At 42.4% G+C, this 20,202-nt stretch overlaps 1 protein-coding gene across 1 annotated transcript in view; it reads right to left on the bottom strand.

The window, feature by feature from the left end:
- EGFR (epidermal growth factor receptor) overlaps positions 1–20,202 on the bottom strand; it is a 157,022-nt gene that overhangs the window by 25,520 nt on the left and 111,300 nt on the right. The window contains exons 4-16 of the mRNA XM_041466395.1: positions 19,807–19,941; positions 17,986–18,054; positions 15,664–15,782; positions 14,121–14,262; positions 13,320–13,436; positions 12,633–12,759; positions 12,461–12,534; positions 11,189–11,279; positions 10,257–10,456; positions 9,089–9,221; positions 7,637–7,736; positions 5,588–5,745; positions 190–225 (exon numbers count right to left, since the gene is read on the bottom strand). Of these exons, the coding sequence (XP_041322329.1) occupies positions 190–225; positions 5,588–5,745; positions 7,637–7,736; positions 9,089–9,221; positions 10,257–10,456; positions 11,189–11,279; positions 12,461–12,534; positions 12,633–12,759; positions 13,320–13,436; positions 14,121–14,262; positions 15,664–15,782; positions 17,986–18,054; positions 19,807–19,941 (1,501 nt within the window). The remainder of the gene's footprint in view (positions 1–189; positions 226–5,587; positions 5,746–7,636; positions 7,737–9,088; positions 9,222–10,256; positions 10,457–11,188; positions 11,280–12,460; positions 12,535–12,632; positions 12,760–13,319; positions 13,437–14,120; positions 14,263–15,663; positions 15,783–17,985; positions 18,055–19,806; positions 19,942–20,202) is intronic.

Genomic DNA, 20,202 nt, shown 5'->3' with positions numbered 1-20,202 from the left:
GTGCCAGCAGCTCTTTTTATCAGTTCTTTAAACCATTTTTATAGCTCTGAGCCTGCTCTAATCTGTCGCTTCCCTGTGAACAGCTGAAGACTTTAGTCCCAGCCTTGCAGTGTCCAGTGTGGAAATGTAAACACACACACACACATTCCTTCTAGCTCTGCCATTAATTGTAGCAGATGAAATACTCACCCATTTGGACAGCCTTCAAGACCTGGCCCTTTGCACCTGTAAAAACAAATGAATGTTACAAACATAGTAGCTCTGGCCTACATACTTCTGTAATTCCAACTAAGAAGAGTGCTACTGATTTGAAAGTTTGTGTTTCAGAGCAGTCCAAGTGTTAACATAGGAATTTATAATAGTCATACACTCCATTAAATATCAGTCAACAACCTTGCTCCAAAATCTTGTATCTAGAGAAATAGCTACGCTGCATACTTAGTTTAAAGAATGTTTTAAAACAATTTTTTTAGCATGTGGTAGAAGTGGGGGAGGACATAGGTACACAAAATTCACGGATTCCCTATCTCGGTGCAGAGCCCAGAGCTGAATGTGGAGGAGGACAGAAGTAGCCGCCTTCTCCCACACGGACAGAAATACATGTGGAAACATGCCATTGCAGACCCTCCTGCATAATCCTTCTTTGCTGATAAGGTAAAGATTTCAATTTCCAGACTTTCTATTTCAATGGAAAACTTGGGTAACAGATACACAGACTTCCATCAAAAAATGGGACTTGATAGCACTCTCTCGGGCTACAGTTTGTTGGCATGTGTCCATGGTATTTTTCCTTTAGAATCCAAAGTCTTATATTACTGGCAATGTAAACAGGTACAATCGTTATCCAGGGAGCCAGGAACTCTACTAGCAAGTCATTCACCCTCCATTTGAGTTTAAAATGCTCAAAATTTTGGCAGCACAGTGAAAAAAAAACCACAGATGAAAACACAGTGACTGTGTTCACTTGATGGTCTAATGAGTGTGAGAGGCACAGTGCATTCCCCAGGTGCTGCTGGGCTGTAAGATGTATGCTCTTCATGGGAATTGTGGTCTTTGTGGTGTCTACTGGGGAAGGAGAGCATTACTGAGAGAGTGACATCACCTCTAGAAAATAGAGCACAGGAAAGGAGTAAAGTCCAGTTTGTGGTATCCGCTCCCTGCGCTGACTTAAAGAAAATGGATCATCCCAAAACAATTCCAGAGGAGGTCAAATAGGGGGTAAGGAGTGAGCCCATGCCTGGAAAACTGCTCTGGAATCCCTCTCACTGACAGGAGGAAGCAAAAAAAATTTCAAAATGCCAGGTAGAGTTGCACATCTTCTCTCGTAACTTGGACTAGGTCTGGGGAAGGAAGAAGTGAAGCAACTACTCATTTTACTCGGTTTTAGTTTGTTTGTTTGTTTGTTTTCATTACTCGGATCTTCCCTTGTGTATTTGTCTTGTTTCTGGGCCAACACAGTGCTCCAAGACCCAGCATCTGGAAGGTCTTGTAAGTTCACTGGGCTCCCATGCAAGAATGTGCATCCTGGTGTCCTGGACATGCTGGAAGTGCTGTGCATACCAATTCCCGGCTTTCAGGTCCTCAGCCTCGTTAGCTTTCCTACCAGCATACAGCTTGCTTTGTTTGCTCAGTTGTGCAACTAAGCACAGAGAGGCTGCATGTGCAGAGCAGAGCCACCAGCTCCCTTATCATCATGGGAGGCAGATCTTGCCTTGAGCTTCTCTTTTCAGGTGCTCAGTGGAAAACTGATCTAGGACTCCAGACCTCATCCAGTCATGGTCTACCTCCCAGATATGAATTTGTAATGCAACAAAACACGTGCACCTGCTCTTGATAAGAATGTGAAATTAGAAGACTTCACCTAATTTCAGAATATAACTACTGTCCCTCAGAGGACGTCTTCCTCAAAATTCTGGTTTGCCATGCTACTTTAAGACCTCAAGTTCTCTATGTGCTTCCTAACAGCAAACAAAACTGGCTGAGGGGATTGTAGCTAGAGTCTGAGGAATGACTGACCAGTTCTTCTCTTACACATCAAAGTAGAGGCAGGAGAACTGGAGATTTTTATCAGTTCCCTTCCTTTTCCCACACAAATCCATCAATATCAAATCTTGTAGGATAAAAGTTTCTGGGAAGAAATACAGAAATCAGCTTGTGCTTTTCAAATCCCACTTGGTTTTCTGATTAATTTCACAAGTCAGAGAAGAAACAAAGACCATAAGAATTATCACTCCAGGACTACATGTCTTTCTTAATGTGGAATTTTATGATGCCACCCTACATAAGTAACCCAGATTTTATGGAATCTAAACAATCATGTTTTCCATTCCTAAGTAATTTTTCTTCTGCTTACAGAAACCAAAAAGACAAATGTGACCTTATGTTATGAAGTAACTCAAGAACTTATGGATATATGAGATGAATATAACAGCAGTGTAGGCCTAGATATATTTCTCTACTTATTGGAAAATTAGTTCTGTGTACAGCTCCTGAAAACTACTTCTTCCTGAACTACATGTTTTACCCGTCTATGTAAATATTACTTGTCCCGGTGCACACACAGCTGTTTATTTCCTAAATCCATTTCCTTGAACCTATAGTTCCTAATTTGATGTAATGCAGTCAAGTTGTTATGACTGATGGCCTTTCAGAGGGGACTCACACTATAACAGCCTAAGTTACTTCACAATCATAAAAGAAATGGAAAACAATTTTAAAGTCTTTTAAAACTTTACAAAAATTTTACTTTGTCCCTTCTTTCTAAGTAACCTTCCAAGAGTGACAAAGGCATAGAATTTGTGCTGTGTTTCTGCAGCCTTCCCTCTCAGATCCCCTGGCCACTTTCTCATCTTCCCCAAGAATCCCTTAGCATTTAAAATGAAGACTGGTGAGACACAGAGTGTTGATAGCAACTGTGGATGGAGGCAGGATGTGCCAGCCAGTGGTATTGGCTACAGTGGTGGCTTCTTCTCCTCCATGCTTATCCACCCCTGTGGCTGTGTTTGAGTTTATTTCCTGCACTTTGTGAGACTGGCAAGGGAAATCCTTCAACACTGATCAGATTAATTAAGATGGTGAGTGTCTTTAATTGATGAACATATGGGGTAATTCCAGGGCTTTTGAGATGTTGCTTTCTTTATTGTAGCATATATTCTCAGCTGCACTAGAGGCAGGGCAAAAGGAAGCTTGTGTACAAAATCCCCAAGAGAATACAGGAGAATTGGGAGAGAAGGGGTCTTTTGAGCTAAGCAGGAGAAAGCATCCTTCATTTTGTTTCCTAACGAAGGCTGAAAAATGGACTCAGCAAAGAAAATGAGACCCAAAGGAATTCTTCATGGCATTGCAAAAGAAGCAATGTACAACCAGTACGCATACCTAAAGCGAAAAAATGAAATTCCTGACACAACTCAGATGGGAAGAGAAGTCTTTTACTTGAAGCTTCTTCAAATAAGGAAAACAGAGAGAGATCCTGGAAACCTTTGCTTGCATGACTACTGACTACTGAAGTCAGCACACTTAATCATGCTGATAAGATTTTGTGGGCTCTAGCCGTGAAATTGGACAGGGACAGAAATGAAGTTGTTGTTTCTTGTCATGCAGGAATCACTGAGACAGTGGTTTCTAAGGATGCAAAAGCTTTGTGAGGCAGATGTTTTCCACCCACTGCTGAACAGATCCATTCCCACAGCAAAATGAGGGAAAGGTGTGAAGAGAAATGGCATTGCTGATGGATTGTCTTCAGAGGGACAATGCTGTGCTTGACTGCACGTTCCCATATTATAACCCTGACACCGGCTCCCTACTCATCCATGGCCACAGATGTCTCATCTGTATAGCAAATATTGCAACACTACCTCCTTCCAGCTCTCTTGAGCCCTTCAGGGATACAGCCTATTTCATCTGCCACATTTGGGCATCAATTTGAATTGGCCTATTGAGCATGTTCACAATGTAACTGATGCAAACTCAGCCCAGCTTCTTTCATGTGAAAGATGAAATTGATACTACATTTTATATTCTGCCTTAATAACACATGGCTAAATACACTGAGGCATATGTTGGGTAATCCTCATTTTAAAAAAGTCTCCTTACTGTAACCTCATCTTCTGCCTGACTCTTGTGGTTCCCCCATCCACTGCTAAAGCAAGGCAGGAATTGACTTCTCTGATCAATTCTGCTTGGGGAACATGCTTGTGCACTAAGAGCCACTGTGCGGCTTGTTTTACATCCCTGTCTGGCAAATTATCTTCTCCAAATCTGCATTTGAGTCTAGTGTTTGATCTCACTACTGAGGCTGCACAGTGAAAAAAAAGCCTTGTTCAGATGTGGTTGCTCATTACACTATTCCACTAATCAGCTGCATTTCCATGTGGCCAGTTAGAAGGAGGATATCAGACCACTGTGGCCAGTTCGTATCAGTAGGGACTACTGAAGAAATTAATAAAGAGCAACCGTATTATCATCCCTTTTCAACTGAGGAAATTTCTTCCTGGGCTTGCAGTGGGAAGCTCTGATAAGCCTTGTCTGTGGCTATAGAAAAAGCAAGGGCCATAGCTGTAAATCATGGCAAATCCAGCAAGCTGGTATAACTACTGTCTGAAATCCATTGCACTGAATTTCACTACGAGCACTAGAAAGGGCTGTTCCTTGCTGATTCCACCCTTCAGCTCCTTTTTCCCATGAAGGTGGGGAACTGGCAGTTGGATTAGCTAATATACAATGTGATGGTTGGTCTGAGTATGTTACAATTCCACTCTTGCAACATTTATTACGGGCTTATTATAGAAAGATTTTGGATCAGACAAACTTGCAGAGTAAAAAGCAGAGGCCTGTGAAGGAAAATACACCAAACATGAGCTTTTTGCTCTGAAAGCATCACAGTCCAATAACCAGCTCTCAAACCCTAAAACCTTTTCCCATGCATCCCATGTCTTTTGTAGGCTGGAAATCAGGAGACAAGACCATTACTACTTGTGATGTAGGTTAAACAATTACACCTTGTTGCAGGTTGCAGTTTAAGCAACCATTTTTAAGAGGAAAAACTGGCTGATATAGATTGGATTTACTGTGATTCTTGTTAGAAAAGCCACACTCACAAGGCTTTAAACTCAGACCAAGTACTAGCACATGGAAAGAAGGAAAAAAAGGAAATCACTGGGATTTCCCTCCTGAAAGTTGAAAGGTGCACAGAAAAATGGGCTCTGGGAACCCAGCATCCACCAGATGTCACTGATGTTCCTCTCAAAACCAGAGGACACATCAACAAGCCAGGTAGGGAAAAAAGGGTGCATCACTGGTGGGTGAGTCCTGTAAAATTCTTTCAAGTTATCAAACAAGCCTGTTTCAAACTCTTTAAACTATTTTTTTCTTTCCTTCTGCATAAAGACAAAGTACCACTGATCTTTTCCTACTTACAAAGTTTGCCACACTCTGCTTACATTAATCATGTCCTCCTGATCTCTCTTGCTCCCTGCTAGTCCTTCTCAGTGGTTTGACATGGGACTGTCAGGAGGAGAAAGAGCTCGAGACAAGCTGTTTCCCTGTTTCTTTTCTTCCCTGTCACTATTCAGTCCCAGGTTTTACTCACCCCCGGGTGCAGTTTGGATGGCAGAGCTGGCAAACATTATTCCCATCAGCATATTTCCAGACGAGGGTGTCATTCTCACCCAGAACCCCTGCTGGGCAGGATTTCACACAGTGAGGGCCATCTATGAAATGGGCACACTTCATGCAATTGTCAGGGCCCTGCAGAGAGAAAAAACTTGTTTATAATGCCCTTATATCAGCCTAATCAGGAAGAAATTCAGAAGATAAATCTAAATGCCTTTTACTGCTGAAAGTTTTCAGCATTGTCTGGTTTTATTACCTTGCTACCTGATATTCTTGCAAGCAATTCCTCTTGCAGGATGGACCATACAAAAGACAGTTCCTATTGCTTAAAGCTAATATTTTCTTGCATTACAATGTTGCTTCTTTTTCACCTCTGCCTTCTGTCTGGTTGAAAAACTTGTGTTTTGCATTTTAAATGGGGAAGAATTTAATGACACCTTGATAAGGGACCAGCTGAAAAGCAGACAGATTGGTTGCTACCTGGTGCAATCTACTGTCACATAATTTAAAATAGTGGATATAGACCTCCTGATACCTCCCTGAAAAACAGGAATCAAATCATTATTTTTCTGGTTTCTCAGCACAGGTTCTTTCCTCTGTTAGGAAGAAGCATAGGATGATGAAGGCAACCCAAGGAGTCCATGTATTTTTTTTCCACTTTGAAAAGCACTTAGTTTGTATTTAAAGGCATTGCCTTAGGCCATTTTTGACAGAGCTGTTTTTATTAAGACTGTAACAGCACCATGAATGACCTCAATATTTTAAAGCAGGGGAACCAGCAATTGTGGGCCAAATTCTACTGTGGAGAAAAACCAGACCAGATCCATAGTGCTGGTTGCAGTGGGACAAAAGTAAGACATGCTATAGGAAGATTATTTTAATCACTGTAATGTCTAAGGGCTACTATAATAGACTGATTAGCAGATGCTAGGCAAATATGGAACAGGGGGTCACTCCTAAAGGAGTTTATAATGTAAATAGCATCCTTGAGGCCATGGTGCTAGGAGGGAGGATGGAAATGCTTCACATTACTGAGCAGTGACTCTTCAAACTGATGATGGGTGTCCTTCTTCTTGACAGGATAGGGTTAATTTTTGCAGTAGCCAGGAGGGGCATGGCTAGGACATGGGGATTATTCTATACCCCCTCATTTATACCTCCTTCCCCCAGGGGCAGGGGGAAGGAGTTTCTTCTGGGGAGAAGGGGTTCCTTCTGGTTGAGCAAGCATGGTAGAGGGAACAGTGGGGTAATGCTGGTTCTGAGCAATTACATCAGAATCTTTCACCTTTCTTGTACACTGTTACTAATGTTGCTGTTACTGCTGCTTTTCTTATCTCATTGCCGTTTCCAGTAAATTGTTCTTATCTCAATCCATGATTTTCCCCTCTTATGCCTCCAGTCCTCCTCTCCAGCCTGCCACAGGGGAAGGCAGGGAGGGAGTGAGTGGCTTGTCATTTGGAGAGTCCCAGTGGGAGTACTAAGTTGGGGAGTACCATTCCTAAACCACAACAATGAGCAAGGGTCAAACACTCAGAGGCTGCTGGTGGTGGCAAGAGGTGTTTAAAGAGTTGGGCTAAATAACACAGAGGTGGACCTGTGATGGAAGCAAGAGATTTGATCTCAAAAAAAAAAAAAAAAAAAAGAAAAAAAAAAGAGAGAACTAGATTTTTGTAATTAAGATCTGAGTTTGATTCTAATGTCTTCACACCAACTTTGAGTGGTTACATGTTACTCAAATTTTTGCCATATTTGCCAAAGTAAGTATTTTTTTAAAATACAAAATTTAATATTTTAAAAAATATTAAAGACTCTGCAATGTCTGTGACTGTGGATTACCTGTCAGAAAATAACACCCTGAGGTTTCCTATCCTGCTCCCTTGCCCAAAGATCTTGACTTCTAACTACCTCCATTCTCTGCTTCACCTCAAATAGGGTTAAAATGAGACCTCAGGATTATCTGAACATGGGAAATACATATTAATATGTGATCTGAGGCTCAGGTTTGCTAAGATGAATCTGCTCTTACAGGTCCAGTGCAGGTTGCATTGTACATGGTGGAGTTTTGCACCAGGCACTCAGGGTGGCATGGGAGGCACTTGGAGTCCTTTTCAAACTCTCTTGGCTCCCTGGAAAACAACAACAAAAAAAAGAGAAACAATTAAACCTTAGAAATAATAGCAAGTGATAAATCGTGGTCTTCTCTCCTGTTCCAGACTTTTCCACGTTTGATTGAGATGATGATGATGATGCTCAGACAGGAGGAGGGACCCTCTTAGCTACACCAGTAGCACTTGCTCAGTGCAACCAGGATGTAAGAGTAAGGGAAATTTGGTTGACAGTGAAACACATGGCACTCCAGATTGCACACTACAAATTAGTTTCCTTTCCCTTTTAAGCTAATGTCACAGAATACTCACAACCATTTCTAGAGGCTTTTAAATGGTATTGATGCAAAGAGATCAGCAAAAACAGTTCAAGTAATTCCAAGGCTACAAATAATAATTAGGAAAGTTAAACAGCAAGGTACTGATAATTAAATTCATGTCCTCTCTACAACACACGATGAATCATTAAAATATGAAAGTTGGGAACAGATGGTTTTAATAGCAATAAAGCTGTTCCACTTCAAGTAATGGTGTTATTAATTAAGCTAAATCTACCCATCATTTGACACAAAATAATGCCCTGATCTGCCCTTCAGGTTATAATAGCTGCTAGAGGGAATTCACTTTAAAAAAAAAAGACAGCTGCACTGTAAACCACTAGAGAAATACAAACATCAGAGGCCTTAGCACCCTGACATATTGGTTAATACTCAGGAACTTTAAAAGTCAGACTTTGTAATTTTGCTGCTAGACATGCCTTTTCCACCTACATCACCTGTTGAATTGACACACAAGGCAGCAATATTTTTTCCATGTCCTGAGTGAGGCTGAGGCAATAATTTTGTCTGAAATTGCTGCTCTCAGTCATTTTCAGATGAAAGTTCATTCTTCCTTGACTGCAGCTTTGCAAACTGCAAGAGTGAGCTGCTTATCTGAGCAAATACAAGAGGAAAGAAGTCTATCAAGCAATGAAGTCCTGGCTCTGGGGATGACGGAGCTCCCAGAGATTCTAAATGGCTCTGGCTCTCACACAGTGTACTTGACATGACAGCCACAGACTGAGCTTTAAACTCCTTTCTTTCCTATGGGAAGGAAGCCCAAGGTGTCCTTGGGCCTCCAAATAGTCTCCTTGTGGGCTTAAGGGGATGTTTTATTAGCAGTCACCATGTCAGGAGCAAACTCCTAAGCAATAGTGAATGGGGCAGGAGAGGTACCTTAGCTAGGTGCTGTGTTCACACAATGTCTCTGCAAGCTGGGCCAATCCCATGCAACCAGAGATCCAGCTTCTTGCTCTCTTTCTAGCTACAAAGCATTTTAAAAACCAAAGCCCCCACACCATCACAAAAACCTAGAGCACCCCTGAGACACCTTACCCTTGCAGGATGTTGCACTGTTTAACACATTCCTTCTGACGATCAAAAAATCTGCAGGAGAAGCAGTGGAAGGGCCCTGGGCCCCAGCAGCCTATGTCTGAGCACAGGGGGTCACAAACATGCTTGGCAGCAGCTGAGAGAGAAAGAGGGACAAGAAAAGACATGAATGTCAAGGTAAGAGAGAGGTCAAACTCTCCATTCTCACTCCATCTGACCAACCGGTTTCCCCAGCCTGTTCCAAAACAGATATGAATGGTTCTGGTAGAGTGGAAGAGGAGTAATCATGCTTCTCTAAATCCCAAAGTCTGAAATTCAGTGATTTCTGGCCATTCAAAATAAGAATGATCTCCTCTGTGGCAGCTTAACAGAAGTATAATAAAGTTAAGTCAGGCTGAGGGAGCTGGGGATGTCCCCCCTGGAGAAGAGACAGCTCTGGGGAAACATTATTGGGGCATTTTTGTACTTGAAGTGCACTTGTAACAATTTTTAACAAGGCCTGTAGTGACTCGACATGGGGAAATGCTTTTAAATAGAAAGAGTAAATAGATTTATGGATACAATGAAGACATAGTTGCAATGGGTGGTGAGACACTGAGTTGCATAGAGAACTGGTGGATGCCTAATTCCTCAAAGTTCAGGGTCAGATTGGATGGGGCCCTGAGCAACCTGGTCTAGTGAAAGACATCACTGCCCACAGCAGGGGGTTGGCCTACATGACCTTTAAAGGTCCCTTCTCACCCAAACCATTCTGTATTTCTATGACAAATTTCTAAAATACAACAAATTCATATTCTGCAAAAAGAAATAATTAGATTTTGGCCCAGAGACCACTGCAGTCAATAGCAGTATGGTTGAACAACAGCTTCAACCTTGTTAAAAAAAGTCAGTGTTATGAGTTAGCTTTTGTGTCCTTTAAGTGACATGGCTTCACTATGTTCATAGTAGTGAAGAAGCTCCTGATTTGCTGGACACCACAAAGTCCACATTTTGGTGGGGGAAAAAAAATCCCACTCTTTCCTCACCACTTTTATTAAAGCAGTATCACCAATGAATTTTGTAGCCAGAGGAACATGGAGAAAAAAGCCTTGCTTGAATCATGAAAATGCAAGCTTACTTTTGAATTCCAGCACGAGCTTTGATGGTGAGCAGGAATGCAGCACTCACTTACCACACTCATTTTTATCTCTATTCTGTAAAATCTTCGTTTTCTGGCTCTCAGTTGCAAACAGGCTGTGCCAGTCCATGGTGTCAGCATAGCAGAGGTTCTTGTTCTTCATAATGGCAACATCTCCATCACTTATTTCCTTGAGGGAGCGCAGCCCTAGGGACTGTATTTTCAAGTTAACAACGGCAAGAGAATACTGGCCACTAAAATGGAGATGGACAAATAGAAAAAACATGCAAGAAAGGTAATTAGTAAGCAGGATTTACTCAGCATGTTTTTCTTTTAGTTGTCAAATGCGTCCTGCTGTGAACTGCATTTTCTTCAAGCAAGGTTCTGCTCAGCCTTCTAAACTTAATGCCATGTACATACCATGCCTCTTATATACTGCAATACAACTGCAATACATTTGGTTTTGCAAGGGTTTTTTAAGCTAAAACTGTCAGGACACACATGTTCTGACAAGTAAATGATGTGGAACAATGGTTGTAGGTAAAGCAGCTATTATTTTGTGCTTGTCCACCAAGTCACTCTTCCTCCTGGGGCAAGCCTAGGAGGGAGGGCATTTGGAAGCATTGCTGATGTCTGCACTGCTTGGCAGCCTCCATCCACAACTGCCCAATTGCCTCAAATCCCATAGTGCTTCTGATCACATTATGACCTACTCCAGACTGTAAAGAGCACTTTCTGCTTGTGCTTTCAGGATGGTGGGGGAAACCCTGGTCCTGAAAGCAGGCTCAGGGCAGCCCTCCATACATGGCACAGAGCTGAGGGTCTTTGCTCCCAGGATGGTGTTCTACTCCTTGCAGGGTTTGCCCCATTTTCCATCAGTTTTGGGACACCTGAGTCTCACACTGCTTGCAACCTTGGTGTGCTCAGACAAGAGCAGCTCAAAACAGGGTTTCTCTTAGAGTGGCTGTGGCACACGATTTACTTACTGCTGCTTTGTTCTGCCTCGTATAATCTCCAGATTTTCAAAAGCATAGAGATCAGTAGCATTCTCAGGCCAGGCCTGAATTAACAAAAATCCTGCAAGAGGAAAAGAAGATTAAAAAATAACCATAATGGAAATAAACTCACTGTTAGTACTGGCAGCAGAACCTTCTCCTGTAGCAAACCCTGCACCAGGAAAAGGCACTTGTACTTTCCCTATGCTTATCTGAAGGATCTCAAAGTCTAACATGACATTTTTAGGGAGCAAGGAGATATTTTTAAACCTTGTTTAATAAACAGTTTACTTCTCAGCCCACCATGAGGGCTTAGGAGTGCAACAGAGCATGTCGGTGAGCTGCACATCCTGCCACACCGAGTCACCAGCAATGATGGCTCTTGCCAGTAGATACCCTGGCTGAGAAGCTGCAGACTCTGGATCTGTGGGAGAAAGGCAGCATGCCACCTCATTTTTCAGCTGACCTCAGGGAAGAGGAAAACTGAAAAGCAGAAACAGAGCAGAACAGCTACTTGTAGTGCATTTTCTGAGGCAAGCAGAATTCCTCACTCAGCTGAGGTGTTTGGGAAGAAGGGGAGAATGTGGAAAATTGCAGGCTGCTATATGAAGCTCTGCAGTTAGTCACTACTACCCTGAAGGGGAACCATACTGGTGAGAGAGGAGAAGTGGAGTTGTGTCTGTAGACCCAGCCCTGATGTTACATTCATTGCATAATGGGCTGAACACAATTACTTTTAATTGATACTTGGTGCAAGATGGTGGCTGAGTGCTCTGCTGGCTGCTTTGTGCTCATGGAGACACATTCAGCCCAAAGAAGAGCTCATCAGGCTGGAGGGGGTGTCTCCATAAGGATGACGCAAGCCACTGAGCACGCTTCCCTAAGGAGCTGCTGAAAGGTTTTCCACAAATAGAAACACACTTGGCTTTTTTTAGCTGGAGTGGCACGCCTCTACATCATCACAGGCTTCTTGGGTGGCTGAGGATCTCCACCGACTTTACTCTTCTCTAGGGCTGCCAGTTCAGCAGAAGGGATGTTCTGGCCAAACCACACACCTTGGATGGAGGACCAGTATGGGTTATGTGGGAGTAATGCTGGCAATGTGCTGCTGACCACCTTGGTTAAGAGTGACCCTTGTTAGCTCAGAGACAAGAAACATTTTGCATGCACTTCTCCTCATGTGCTTAAAAAATTCCCCTCCTCCCCATTTGTGTTTTTGGCAGTATCAGTCAAAAAACACCTCAGCTTAAATTCACTGCTAACCTGATATTTCTTTGACTGTTTTGAAGACATCCAATTTCTTGGGATCCAAAGGTAGGGTCTTCGTGAAGGCATCACTGAAACAAACATAATGAGAAATTGGGAAAAGAACAGCTTAGCCTGGATTTTCCCTAGCCTTTTTCTTTCAGTGCTTGATGGCCAGCAGGTAACTCACCCTAGAAATGCAACTGGGAGAATGCTGACATCCCCATTGATCTTGGTGCAGTTTTTGAAGGAGTCGATATTTGTGGCATTTATGGAGAGGATCCCTTTAAGTTCACCTATTCCAATGCCATTGCACACTGTTAAAGGAGAGACAAAAGTTAGGGGGGACAAAAGTGAAGCCCAGTCACATGGCAGGGTAGAAACACGGAGGTGCCACAAGTTCAGGAAGAATTCCCATATAGTCAAACCAGCCACTCTAAGATGAGTTTCATAGATCTTTTGCCTATTTTTGCTTTTCAGAAAGTGCCACAGGATAACTGCTTCCTGCTTGCCCAGCTGTGCAGCTCTGGTCTGAGCATCTCTGCACACAAGCTCTAGCACATTCCCTTCTCTCTTTGTCACATTTCCATTCCCCTTGATGAGGCACAGGGAAGGACAAATGGAGGAGAAGGCTGGTGTGCAAGATATATATGCACACAACACACAATTTTATCTACTGTACTTGTGGTTTATCCCACCTGGAGAGCATGCTCCACAGTCATGCTTCCTGATCAAACCTCTTGTCAGATCTGCAAAGTATTACTGGATCTGATTTATACTGAGTTTGCACTTAACCAAGATCAGAACTCCCTGCACTTTTCCTAGTAAGTTCTCTATCATCCCAAAGCCTCACTGGTTTATTCCACGCTTTTTTCACCTTTGCTGCATAGCCCATCACACTTTTTACACTTCCGAACGCCATTTTCTTCCACTTCGTAAGTATCAGCGTTGCACGAGCGAACACAGGAGCCGTGGTCTGTTACCACGTAGTTGTCTGGGAAAAAAAAGGATACAAAGGTGACTGAAATACAAGAGGGATGCTTTGAGGGCCAGACAAGCACTTCAAGACTTGTAAGAAAAAAAGGGTTTTGAGCTTTTGCCACCCTCAGGAAAGTACAGGAATTAACATCACAAACATCATTTGAAGGTAGATGAACATACAGTGCTATCACCATTTTACAGGGAGGGGAAAGGTCACAGAAGGATGAAACCACATTAAAGTCCTGATGGATTAAAAAAAATACAGAAATGTAACAGCAAGAAAGGAAAAGCAAGCATCTGCAGAGAAAACAATGACCACACTCCTTGAGACAGAGTGTTAAAATCAATTACTTTTAACAGTCCTAATTAAGAACCAGTTAAGAGTTGACAATGCTTCGGTAATCCATAGCATTGATCCCATATAGCCATTGTTTTAATGGTTTTTAGAAGACACCTTTCTCTTCACCAAGAGAAAAATGTTCAGAAGTCAAAACGCAAAGATTTAAAACCAGGAAAGGTGATGGATGCAGACTGTTTCAAGAGGCTCACTTTGTCACCTGTTCTCAGCTGCCACAGACACTGAAGAAAACAAGTGCTTTTTCACCTGATCACAAATGCAGAGGGATGACATAGGACCCTTCCCCCTTTTTCTCCAACGCCCCACCTCCTCTAAGGCTGCAACCTGAAATGAACTTACGTGGACATTCCTTCACACAAGTGGCTCCAAAGCTGTATTTTCCTTCAGGGTTCACATCCATCTGGTAAGTGGTGGGGTTATACAAGACCAATGGGGGACATGTATCCTTGCAAGTAGCATCGTCCCGAAACTTGCGGCATGCCTGTCATTGAACAACAGCACCCATTAAACTACCTTTTCCTTAAAAAGCGACAACAATTTTACATCAGGTCTTCAAAACAGTCTGATGGCCTCATCTGCTTCCTGCTTAGCTCTAACAGAAACCCCAAGCAGCTACAGGGATGGTCCCTCAGGCTTTGAAGTTGAAAGGTTGCTTTAGGCTGGGCAATGGAGTTCAGTAACTTTTTTTAAAAGAAACCATGAACTTTTCTTTTTCTGAACAAGAAACCTTGGCACTCTGGTGGAGAGCTGCTGGGATTCACGTGGGAACAGAAGCAAATCTGCATACCTTAGACAGAAAAATTTTCCCTTACAAGCAGCAACCAGATCAAGACAAACTGTACTTTTCTTGGCCAGTTTTTAATAACCTAAATCAAATCAAGTCCTTTCCTGCCAATTACTGACTTTTCTGGCTAAATATTAAACTCAAGCCATTATATTTGGCTGCAGGTAATGAACAATTTAGCAGGCATTTATGAAGGGCAAGTTGGTTCTTCCAATCTAAATCTGCATTAAATTAATAATGACTCTCTTTTTCCCTTTCTTCTCCCCTAGCTTTCCAGATGAGAGAGAGTAACTGTCTTCCCTGTGAGCCAGTAAGGGGATCATAGCCATCTTAAAAGGAAATCAGGAATAGAGGTAACAACAATAAAATCCAGGTCAGATGAATTCTGTGGTGATTACTGAGATGTCACTTAATTCTCAATGAAGTATAAAGCAAACATGAGGAAGAGTTAAAACCATGGCATGCAGCAAACCCCTTAAATTCTCGTGGAAAAGCAATGGGACCTTTACTCCCTAAAGTTTCTTCTGTCTTCACTGCCCTAGGGCTCCCCAAGTACAGTGCTTTTGTGGCAAGTTAAAAGCAGAAAGGAAAACCTGGATTTCACACGTGAAGTTTGGTGAAATGCAAAAAAATGAAGATCCATCACTTCTTTATTTCCCTTACAAGTTCCTGCTTTAGTAAACCAATATTACTACTGACTAGTGCTAAGGAGTACAAGGCAAAGCTGTGGATTACAGCTTTGGAGTACTAGGATAACTGCTGCACCGTGGGGGCAGCTGTGGGCCTGTTCATGTGGGCAAGTTGCCTACAGCAAACACTTAGATGCTCTGCAACAACTTTGAGCTCACTGGGCAGTCAAAGGCACTAGCATTGGTTTGGAACACACTAGGAAGGTCCACGGGCAGAGTCAGTAAAGACCAGCTCAGGGTGCTGTGAAGTTCATGTCATCTTCCCTCCCACCAACCCCCATGCAGGGAAGCCCTGGAGCACCCTCCAGGTCAGCATCCCTCAGGGGGCCTTCTGGGGCTGAAGAAGTCTAGAGGACATGAAGGTGAAAGCCCTGCTCGCCGTGTTGTGGTGGTGGTGCAGCATCCTTACCAGGCAGTCACTCTCCCGAGGCCCCGTGCACCCTGCGGCACACTGGTTGTGGCAGCAGTCGCTGGGCACCTTTCCCCTGCACCGACCAGAGCACTGCTGAGCACAGATGACTTTTGTTACTGGAAGATACAAGAAAAAATGAAAAACATCAGCTGTACTTGCTGTAATGAGATCAAGAAATACGGAGAAAAGGTCTGGTGCAGGTTCTGTGCTAGATTTTCCTCATGGGACGTTCTGTCCTCATTTGAGGCCAAAGTTTGGGAGGGGTGAGAGCAAGTGTGGGTGGTGGTAAGAAGGGGTCATGTTCAGCCTGTAATTATCTTGGCTCTTATGAGGTGCTAAGAACTCTGATCCCAGCCAGGAAATATGTCCTGCTTAGAAAGAACAACCCTGTTGCACCAATGCCTAGACCAAGTAAAACTCTGTGACAGTCACTGCATCTTATAGCTGGGCAACAGAGACATGGAGACATCTGTCTCCATTTAATTGAGAAAATTTATTATTATGGTGCTAACTTTGGGAAAAACAATGTGACAGAATTGCCAGGACTCCATACTATAACTGGAAACTATGCATCGTAGGCGTGGTGCTGTAAAATGTCCCTTTAATGCACTAAAATATTTCCAAAATTTGCAGGGATAGAGGAGACTCACTCAGCAAGCAGATTTCATATGCACATTGAATTATTTTTCTTTAATGTTCAAATCCTTGGCCAAATTTTATCTTCATTACACAACTCCCTCAGGGTTTGCACCAGTGCAACAACCCAAAGGAAGGAACTGGCCCTGATCCAGCTTTTTGCAGGGAAGCAAAAACTGCCTGCAACATTTTGTTGAATATTGGGAAAGCTTCTCCATTTGACTATCAAAGCAGAGAAAAGGATAATCAGAACAATTTTTTAAAAACACACAAATGAATGGCTAGCATGTTTTTGTACCAGATACCCAAAATGGGATTATTTTGTTCTCTAAAAAAAAACCAAACCTGATCCATGAAGTCTGGCATAAGGTGCCAGAAGAACCTGATGGCTACTCTGCCTCATACAGCATCCTGAGTGTTTCAGCTGTGCACTGTGCTAACTGTTATCAACTTCACAGTTGGCACAAATGAGTAGCAATATTATCAGAAATTCCTGTAAGTCTGAAAACCATGGTTGTTAATTAACAGAATATTATTTCAAAAAATAGCCAGCTACAGGGTATACAACAGCGATTTTTCAAAATCATATATTCTTTTTCCATTACACAGTTCTGTATCCAAACTGTATTATTTTATTTTTTCTTGTAGACCTGTAAGTAAGGTAATATATTTTCAAGGAAACAGATTATTTCCACAGTATGCATTAGCTTCTCTGATAGCAACTCCTCCATTCAACTAGAAACGGGAATAAAAGGCACATTGTTCTACATGAACAGCATTTTGATACAATTTTTTTCAAAAGAATTAGCAGGGGAATAAAGCACCTCATCACTTTGATAACTATTGACTCGAGTTTCCTGCTGGAGACATATATTACATCAAACAATTTTACTTCATATAGATATCCCACATTCATTTCCAGAAGAAAGAGACGTATCCCCCAAACTTTCCCACATATGGAAATGTGGGATACATTTTCAGTTGGCCAGATTCTCAAATGCCTGGAGAGGCAAGCAAGAGCCCGCAAAAGATTTTGTTTCATGCACTCATCAACCTCCTGATTCCAGCGCGGGTTTGTAAATGCTGGAAGCTTGCAGGGCTGAGACCTGAGGTTTCGCAAGGTCCTGGGACAGCTGTGCAGCCTCAGCTGCAGGAACTGACCCAGGAAGGGCTTTGTATGCACAGCCACTGTCCACCCCGAGAGCCAAACTGACAAAAGCTGAAGCATACACTAAGTGAAGACAGGAAGGGTATATGCTCCTCTTTCCTCAAGCTCTAAGTCACACAAATTTGGCTTGATATTTGCAGACAAAAAACTTAGGTTCAGGTGACTATTTGCAATGGAAAACTGAATGTAGGATGTTGATTCCATTTGCATTATTTCTAGATCAGCAGTTTTCCACCAAACTTTTCACAAAACAAAACCCAGTGTATTTCCCCACTTTTTAAAGGAAAAAAAAAAAAAGTAGTGAAAGTAATTGTCATGGTGCTCCTCCTCAACCTTTACTTTAGGAAAAATAAACTGTTGCAAAATCTCAGGCACTTGTAAATGGATGTTTCTGCTGCTCTCTTAGTATCAAGGAAGCCTCCTACTTGCATAATATGGTTAGTTTTTCAGTAGACAGAAATGTAGTATGTATGTTAGATCACACAAGCTATTTCTTAACTAATCTGCAGGCTTACATGTCTGGCAGTTTTGTTCACCAGGACCCCAGCAGTGGTCTTCTGTGCAGTTCTGATGGCATTTGGGACCTAAAACACAAGAGAGAGTATAATATTCTGTAAATGAAGAAAATAACAAGATACCATGAACAACAGAAAACAATGACTTGAGATTTCCTTCCTGATAAACCAGGGTAGGAAGCACCTACATAACAGTGCTCAAAAAATTTGAGAGCTGAAGTCGTTGTCCTTTGTTCACCTCTGCTTTCCTACGTGCAGCTCTCCACCTCCACACCTTTGAGCAAGCGAGCACATTACCCAGCCAGTCTGGCTTACGAAAGAGGCATATTTTTCCCAGGAACAGGAATCTCAGCTACTGCCCGGCTGGCCCTTCTGCTGGGGTTTTCATGCAATGGCAAGTCACCACTGGCTTGAATTCAGGCATGTGCCAGCTGCTCACCACAGGCCACATGTAAATCAGTGTTTCTGAACCAGGCAGCTCTAAGAAGAAAACAAATCCAACTGGATTCACAGGCAACTGCCAGCTACTCTGACCACAAAGCAATTTGACTTGTCTGCTTTGTGCCCTCCTCCCATGCTGTGCCAAAAATACTCCTTGTGCTGGACTATGCTGCAGATGGATGATTAATGGAGAGGTGGGCACAATGGACAGACCCCTTGCCTGACCTCGAGGGTTCAGTGCTGGGTTCTTTCCCATTCTTCCCTCCTTGCTCTATTCTTTCTTCTTCTTTCTCTAAATGACAAGCAAAGTCCCAGAGAAACAACTTGTTTTAGAGTATAGGATCATTATTAATGCATTAAAAGGCTGTCTTAGCAGATTAATGTGGAATTCACTACATTTAAAAGACATTTCCTACTCGAGTATTTCTTCCCACTAACAGCATGTGATTCTCCTTTCCCCCATCAGCCATCAAATAGCTGAACAAATGCCAATAGTTATCCAAGAGTTGATTGATTTAGTGTGGGACCAAAGAACTTTATTTTTTTTTAAGTTGAAAAGTTAAAGGTTAACATTTCTGTGGTGTTCAGAGCCAAACTCCTGTGCTGACATGTATAGTTTGCAACTCCTTGATTACGCCAGGGCTCCATAGAAAAATAAGTCAACACAGAAGTTGGCTATTAGCTCTCAGGCAATTATGCAACTGGAAGAAGATAAAGAAAATATGTTTTCCTGCCAATTTATAGTGCCAGAAATGAAATGCTCAGAAATGAAAATAAACCCTCCTTTCTGTAAAATGACTGGGGATTTTACGAGGGACTTGTAAGGCTGAAGGATTAGCTTGAGCCTGCACTAAGCATATGCTGTACAAACTTTTAAATATCCCCTCATCTCCCTGTTGATCTGAAGCATCAGATTTATCTACCTGTTTATTAATACTTTTGCCAGAGTAATCTGTGCAGCCCAAAACAGGAGAATTTTATGGCATCACTTGGGCCTTAGCTCTAAAAAGGCTTCAAGTAACTCCATTAAGCTACCCATATGGTTTTTCTAGACCAGGGCCTTACAATGTAAACAGAAGATCACTAGAAAGCAAATGAATGCATATTTTTCTGAGCTGAGCACATATGCATGGTACTGTATTAAATCAAGAGGAACATTCCCAAGAACTTTGCTGAACTATGAGTTAAGGACCTAACTGTAATGAAAAATTACGTCTTAGGCCAATGGTGCAGAAATGAAAGCACTTCTCTTGGAACAGAGCTGGGTGACCTTCATTAGAAATTGTTGGACCAGGAACCCACTGCATGAAAGATGGGCTGTTCATTTTACTCTCTGAAATGGAGGGGGACACATAGCACTTTTCCTAAGTTAATACTCACAAGAAGACAGGTTGCTTGCAAATTCAAGCACTGTGGGAGGTTTCTTGCTTGTGTCAATGATGTCATTCCAAAGAACAGTATCCATGTTGCACAGTTTGGGGTTGTTGCTGATTTTAACACCTCCATTGAGAATTTCTGTTAAAGAAAAAAATAATTGCTAAGTGAAGCAAATCCCTAATTTGCTCCAGAGACATCACCAAAATGTCTCTGGTCTAAAGAAACAGAAATAAATTACATCTTTCTCCACCTCAGTCACATGATACTGAGAGAAAGGAACAATCTGCAGGGCATCAGCACTCCTTGCAGTGTAACTAACACCTGGATCAGACCGACAGGTTCTGCAGAGTCAGCTTTTCTCAGATGCCACCAAGATGCCACGACGTGCAGTCTTCTGCC

This window comes from Pyrgilauda ruficollis, unplaced genomic scaffold (assembly GCF_017590135.1).
Source record: "Pyrgilauda ruficollis isolate IOZ18807 unplaced genomic scaffold, ASM1759013v1 scaffold2, whole genome shotgun sequence".
NCBI classification, from domain to species: domain Eukaryota; kingdom Metazoa; phylum Chordata; class Aves; order Passeriformes; family Passeridae; genus Pyrgilauda; species Pyrgilauda ruficollis.
This window is presented reverse-complemented; position numbering and strand designations above follow the sequence as displayed.